A 6,862-nucleotide genomic window follows, 5' to 3' on the forward strand; every position below is an offset into this window, starting at 1 on the left:
GTGAATATTTGCGTATGTCTGATACCAAACATTCATTACATCCAACCATCTTGACATCCACGGCCATTTGTTAAACACCTTACGTCCACTACCTATCTTCACCCATCTTCATCATATTCCCATCTAACCCTACACCACAGTGACAGTCACCGTAAGCAGCCCCCGAAACCACTTTCTTCACTGTGCCATGCGGCAACAGCGCCTCCACAATCAATGTAACAGCCACCACTGCGAGTCACCGCTGGACTGACCCCCCACCCCAGCTCATCTGCAACCCAAACCCACTCCGCCTTCACTTCACCACCGCAAGCCACCATGAAGCTTCCATCACGCACCACCACGTTAAAACTCTGCATGTAGCAGTCTCCATCACAATCTCCTATACCCAAACCACGACCAACTTCATCATCTTCATCCTTACCATTCGGCCAACACCTCCAACTTCTTCTCCATCATCTCCAGCACCTGGGAGGCACTGGCTCCTTCTGTTTCTTCATCCTGACCTCACGGCCTTTACCTCCAACACCGAACAATCATCACACCCAACCATCTGGACACCCACGGCCACCGCTAACACGCACGGCCAGACACCCATATTCACACACTCCAGCCTACCATTTTCATCCTCACCTTCAACACGGTCATCAACAAAACCCATTCGTTTCAACTCTCAACCCAATTCCAACTCTCAAGATTTCCTGCACAAAGTTTTTTGGAAGAGTTTGAGTCTGTGGAGCGTGCCGCTAGGGTGGCGGTGGCAGCGGCGTAGAAGAGAAGGAGGGAGGTAGAGCAGCCAGGGCTTGGCGCGGCAACTGGCAGGATCTAAGGCAGCCATCCGAGCACTGGCTGCGGCCAGTCTTGGCGTTCGGTGTCGCCGGCGAGGCTGTGGGGTGAAGTGGGTGCTTGAGTGGTGGAGCGAATATATGAGGGAGAGACTTGGATTTTGGATGTTGGGTGCAAGTGATAAAATGAGAGGAAGGAAGAAGAACCCCTAATGAGTTTCTGAGTAAAGGAACTCTGGGCCTGGACTAGCCAATACGTAGCGCACCCCCACTTCCCATTCACACCTCACTCCGCTTTCTGCAAACAACAAGGAGATTTGGGCATTGGGCTCATTTCGGTTCTGACACCCGATTTTACTACTGCACCCCATCTTGGGCCTCTACCAAGAATTTTGAGTGGCACCCCTGGTTTTATCTCTACACTCCTATTTTTGTTGGGCTATTCCTGTTTCTTTTTGTCTTATTTATTTGTTTATTCATTTTATTTTATGTAACCCCCTTGTAAGATAATCCCATCCCTCTGTACTATATTTGTTTTATTTATTTGTCAAACACTGCACACACTCTTTTTTTTATATATGTAATGAACAGAAATCACAAAAAATAAATAAATAAAATAATAATAATTCTCTTTCTTCAAAAATACCAAAAATACGTTTTAAAGGTTTAGGCACATGTGTGATCGCACGCATCGTCCTTGTGCCAAAAACCTTTTCTCTTTCTTCGAAATACCAAAAATACGTTTTAAAGGTTTAGGCACATGTGTGATCGCACGCATCGTCCTTGTGCCGAAAACCTTTTCTCTTTCTTCAATAATAATAACAAAAATATGTTCCAAAGGTTTAGGCACATGTGTGATCGCACGCATCGTCCTTGTGCTAAAAACCTTTTCTCTCTTTTAAATTAAATTACAAAAAAATATGTTTTAAAGGTTTAGGCACATGTGTGATCGCACGCATCGTCCTTGTGCTAAAAACCTTTTCATTCTCTTAAATAAAAAAAAAATACCAAAAAATATAAAAATCCTCAAAAAACTAAAAACATCTACTTTTTTCAAAACTACGAACAATATCGCCAGAACTACGTGATCCTTGATTCTCCATCAAAAGTGGAGATACGTAGGAGCAAGGCCAGTCCTTGTCAGGCTTACTCTCCCAAAAATCCAAATCATTTTCCAAACGAATTCTCAAACAATTTTCAAGCAAATTTCTCAAACAGTTTTCAAAAGAACTACGTAACCCTGATTTCTCACATGAGAATACGTAGGAGCAAGGTCAATCCTTGTCGGGCCCCAAAAAGCTAAAAAATATTGTTTGTTTCTTTAGAGTTTTATTTCAAGGGAATGTTAAACACTTTGAAAACCACATCCACATTCGCGCATTTAGTTAAAGGTATTGCCTTAGGGCAGGCGTTGTAGGGTGCTAATACCTTCCCTACACGTAACCGACTCCCGAACCAAGAATCTGGTTCAATTTGACCATGCCTTATCATTTTATGGTTTTTCCGTAGTTTTCCAGAATAAACTATGGTGGCGACTCCAAAATCTCTTTTTTCAAAATTAATCTTTTTTTTATTGGATCGTCGTCCCGTCGCGATTCCGGTTGCGACAGATGGCGACTCCACTGGGGAGATAAAGAGAGTCAGGCCATTTAATTAAATGTGCGAATTCAATGTGGTTTTTCTTTGTGTTTTTCTTCCCTTTCTTTTTCTTTATCTTTGTTGGATATTTGTCATAATTGTATATGTGTTTGTTTTGATTACATTGAACCCTAGGATAGAAAACATGTTATATCTGCCTGGGAATTTTCTGGTTGTTTTGCAGGTGAGGGTTTGGGGTGTACAATTGCATTCTCCCTTCACACACACACAATATGCATATCATGAGTGGGGCCCTATACCCGGGTCTGAGCGCAACTTAGAAATAGAGGGGTTGTGTAGCGGTGTCATTTGGGACATACTTCCTGTTTGGCTATCGTGAGAACCCCAGCCAGAGTCTGTTCTCTTCATTTGTGTCTCCACATCTAGTTGATTACTCTGACTGTTGTGGAGAAACAGTGAAAAGAGCCATAGCTCTGGTGGCCTGATTTAAGCATTAGGAAGCTATCCTTGTGAGTGCATATATTTGGCCTTAGAACTTCAGTCATCCAACCTTTGATAAGGCACAAAAGGGAGAAATGTGTATTCTTATAACCCTCATGTTCGCTTAATAAAAATCACGCACCTTGTACATATCCTTATATCTCTTTATCTTTTTTTTCTTTCTTTCTTTCGCTTTTTCCTTTTTCTTCGCTCATTGTTTTTTTTTTATAATCTTGTCACGTTTTGTGGATTCTAGTCAAAAATTATAAAGTTGTGATTAAGGCCTTAAGCTAAAAAATGGAAATTAACATGGAATTTGAGTCAAGGGGTATAAGAATTTGGTGAGTTTGTTAGAGGGGAAGAATTTGGGAAAATATTAAATGCAAGTCTTGAGGCCAAAGCTCTATACAACTAAATCGGGCAATATACCCATGTCCCGTCCTGGCTGAAGTTTATGGGACCCTTAATCGTTGTTACAAACTTAAAGAGGGAAAGATGTTATGTTGTCTACCAGTGGTGTATTTGTGGTTCATTTCCCATGAGACTGAAGACGCCTTAAATTCCCTGTACCCCATGGACGAATTATTGTAGTATGTAATCGATTACAAGGACATTGTAAACGATTACCCGAGAGAAAATTGGATTTTGTACAAAAAGTCCATCACAGGTACTCAGTCAGGTGAACATGGGTCACCATTGGAAAAAGAAGTGATTTTTAGGAACTTTTGCACTTGTCTTAGGCTGTTCCTTGTGAACCACATGTGAAAAGAGTAAATGAATGGGCGCAACTTTGTGCAAGTTTAAACGAAGAACAAGTTAAATGGTGTGTCCCTTGGCAGCGTAGATCGCAGATGATATATCATTGCGGGAGCTAAAAATGAGCTTGGAAGAGTCTCCAATAAATTATAGAGATGAACCAACCACAAGGCACGCAGAAACGCTCGTCACACATGCAGCGCCAAGTGAACGTTCGTCCAGCTCTCTGAAGACGACGCTCGTCCTGGAGTAGAAGAGGACGCTCGTTTTAAAGAGGACGCTCGTCCAGATGACGTGAGAAGAGGACGTTCGTCCATGACGCTGAGGATGATCGTCCAGGCAGAAATGGACGCTCGGCCAGGATATAAGAGGGCGTTCGTCCAGTGGGATAAGAGGGCGCTCGTCCAAGATTTGGGACGCTCGTCCAGGACGTTTAGAGAGGGCGCTCGTCCAAGATTTAGGACGCTCGTCCAGGCCAGAGAATAGGACGCTCGTCCAGATTTCAGTGGACGCTCGTCCACTTTTGATTTTTCTATGGGCGCTTTAGTCCAGAAATTCGAAGGGCTTACTGTCTTTGGTTCTTTGGAGGTGCATCTCACTTAGAGGAGAGTTTGGAGGGCTGCTAGGGCTCGTGGGAACACTCCCTTCTTCCTATTGGATTCTTCATCTTCTTCCATGGCCTTTTCATCTTGTGAGGAATGAACTTTTGGTGAAATGTTTCATCAAGTTAAAGACACTTCGGGGTAATGTTGTTCGCTTCAAGGGAGACCCAAGAGTAGGGACTATTAATGGAAGTTTCCCTTAGCCAATGGATTGCAGAAAGGGTTAAGACAATCAAGTTGTAATTCACATTAATTTCCCCTACCCAATTTGTGAAAAGAAATTTCAAAATGATGAGCAGTGGATAGAAACAACAATGACAAAACTAGAGAAGGAATGTTGCCATTCAGCTAAAAGGGGACATAAAGATTGATGAGTCAGATGAAGGAATGTGATGACTAAAGCCTGCGATGGTTGACCAAGAATTCCTATGTCTAGCATTTTGGGGATTTCTGAATGATGAACCACCTTATTAACTCTGTTTCGTGTTAATTTCCAAAATTATACCGGGGCAAATATTTTCACAGCTATATAGTTTCTGACTAGAGAATTTGAACTATGTTTTCTTTTCTTTTCTTTTCTTTTTTATTTTTATTTTTCTTTTTTCTTAATTTGTTTCAAAAAAAATACAGCTAAGCATCTAAGACACCCTAAAGGACACGAACCAGTGGCAAAATCATGGAGAACCAAGTAGAAGTTCAAGAGGGAATGAAAGCCGATATCCGACAGCTGAAGGAACAAATGAGACAGGTCCTAAAGACCCTGGATGCCTTACGAAATCCTGGATGTTTATGCACACAACGATCACAACAAGGAGTTCCAGAAGCACAAACTTTCCCTTCCTATGGTCTCCCCCCGAATTATACTCCACCCTCAGGAGTGGACTCGAGACATCTTGATACTCAAAAGGCCGAAGGTAATGCAGTTGAAGTAGAAGACGAGTCTGGGGCAACCACTTTCACAATTCCTAGGCAGACGATCCAACCAAGTATTGAGAGCATGATAATGAAAAAACAACCTGAGACGAAGTCTCCATCTTCTGTCATTACACCAGCAGATTTTAAGGATGATAAGAGTATATTAGAAGTCCTTGAAAAGAGGTTGAGAGCCATAGAGGGTGAAGGAAGTTTTGAATGTGGAGATGCTAAAAAGCTATGTTTAGTTCCTGATGTGGTGATACCTCCAAAGTTCAGGCTGCCAGAGTTCGAGAAATATCGGGGAAATACTTGCCCGAGGGGCCATATAAGCATGTACTGCAGGAAAATGGCAGCTTATGCCCGCGATGAAAAACTTTTGATTCATTTCTTCCAAGAAAGTTTAATTGACGAGGCTCTAACTTGGTACATGCGCTTAGAAACTACTCACATCTACTCATGGAAAGATCTGGTTGAGGCATTCCTAAGGCAGTATGGATATAATAAAGATTTGACACCTGATAGAGCACAACTGAAGAACACGGTGAAGAAAGAGTCTGAATCATTCAGAAAATATGCCCAAAGGTGGAGAGAGATAGCTGCTCAAGTAGAACCGCGTCTGAGCGACAAGGAGATGACTACCACGTTTTTGAGTACTCTGCAACCACCATTTTATGAGCACATGTTAAACATCTCAATTTCCTCAAGTTTTACTGACATAGTAATAATTGGAGAGAGGGTTGAGAATGGCATAAGAAATGGAAAAATTGCACTAGGCCCAGAGCTAGTAGCCAGTTTAAACGATTATGGTCCTGGATATGAGAAGGATAAGAAGCGAAGAGCTAATTCCCATTTTACTGCCTATCCTCAAATGTCACATTCCTATGGGTCCAGTCGAGCCATTGAGCGAAGAAATTACAATCGCGATGAGAAGGTCGCCCACTTCACTCCTATTCCTATGACCTATACAGAGCTACTACCAGATCTTCTCCGTAGAAACCTAATGAAGATTTGTCCAACAAGGCCTATACGACCTCCGTACCCAAAGAACTATGACGTAAATGCCAGGTGTGATTATCATGCAGGAGCGTGTGGACATTCAACTGAGGCATGCAAGGCTCTAAAACGTAAAGTGCAATCTTTGATTGATTCAGGATGTTTAAAGTTTGAAGAAATGCAATCCAGCACTGTGGCTAGGCGTGAGTTCACCTCTACAAATGCCATGGACGAGTGAAGAGGACTCTCGGATTATTTAGGAAAGCATAAGTTATCGTAAAAGTTGGAACTGATGTTGTTTTGCTCGAGCTTTAATTTGTCTTCCTATGAGGTTTATGCTCATTGATGTCACGCTTTCATCCATGATTTGTTAATGTAAACTTTCATTACTTGGTATCTCCGAGGTTTACTGGAAATCATGTCCTAATAGGGTGTCGAAAAAAAATAATAAAAAAAAAAACAAAAAAACAAAAACAAATGAAAATCATGAGTCGCTTGTCTTTATTGCAAATTGCCAAATTCCTGTTTTTCGAAAATAGCAAATTTGAAAATCAAAAACAAGGTTACAGTGTCAGATTTTCCCCAATTTATTGCGAGGCATGTTTTCCATCTTTACATTTGTGTCAGCGTGTATTTCATCATGTTTTCCATCAAAGGCTTATCTTGAGCCCATTTCTTCGTTGTTTCATGCAAATAATTTTGAGTTTTACTCCGGTTCTCATCTTTCGAAGTTAA

General features: G+C 41.7%; 1 protein-coding gene across 1 annotated transcript; it reads left to right on the plus strand.

Annotated features, from left to right (window-relative positions):
• Positions 1–4,895: 4,895 nt before the first annotated feature.
• Positions 4,896–6,365, plus strand: LOC128195744 (uncharacterized). The gene has a single exon (XM_052874142.1). The coding sequence runs from the start codon at positions 4,896–4,898 to the stop codon at positions 6,363–6,365; it is 1,470 nt and encodes a 489-aa protein (XP_052730102.1).
• The last annotated feature ends 497 nt before the right edge of the window (positions 6,366–6,862 follow it).

Source organism: Vigna angularis, chromosome 3 (assembly GCF_016808095.1).
Source record: "Vigna angularis cultivar LongXiaoDou No.4 chromosome 3, ASM1680809v1, whole genome shotgun sequence".
Lineage (NCBI taxonomy): Eukaryota > Viridiplantae > Streptophyta > Magnoliopsida > Fabales > Fabaceae > Vigna > Vigna angularis.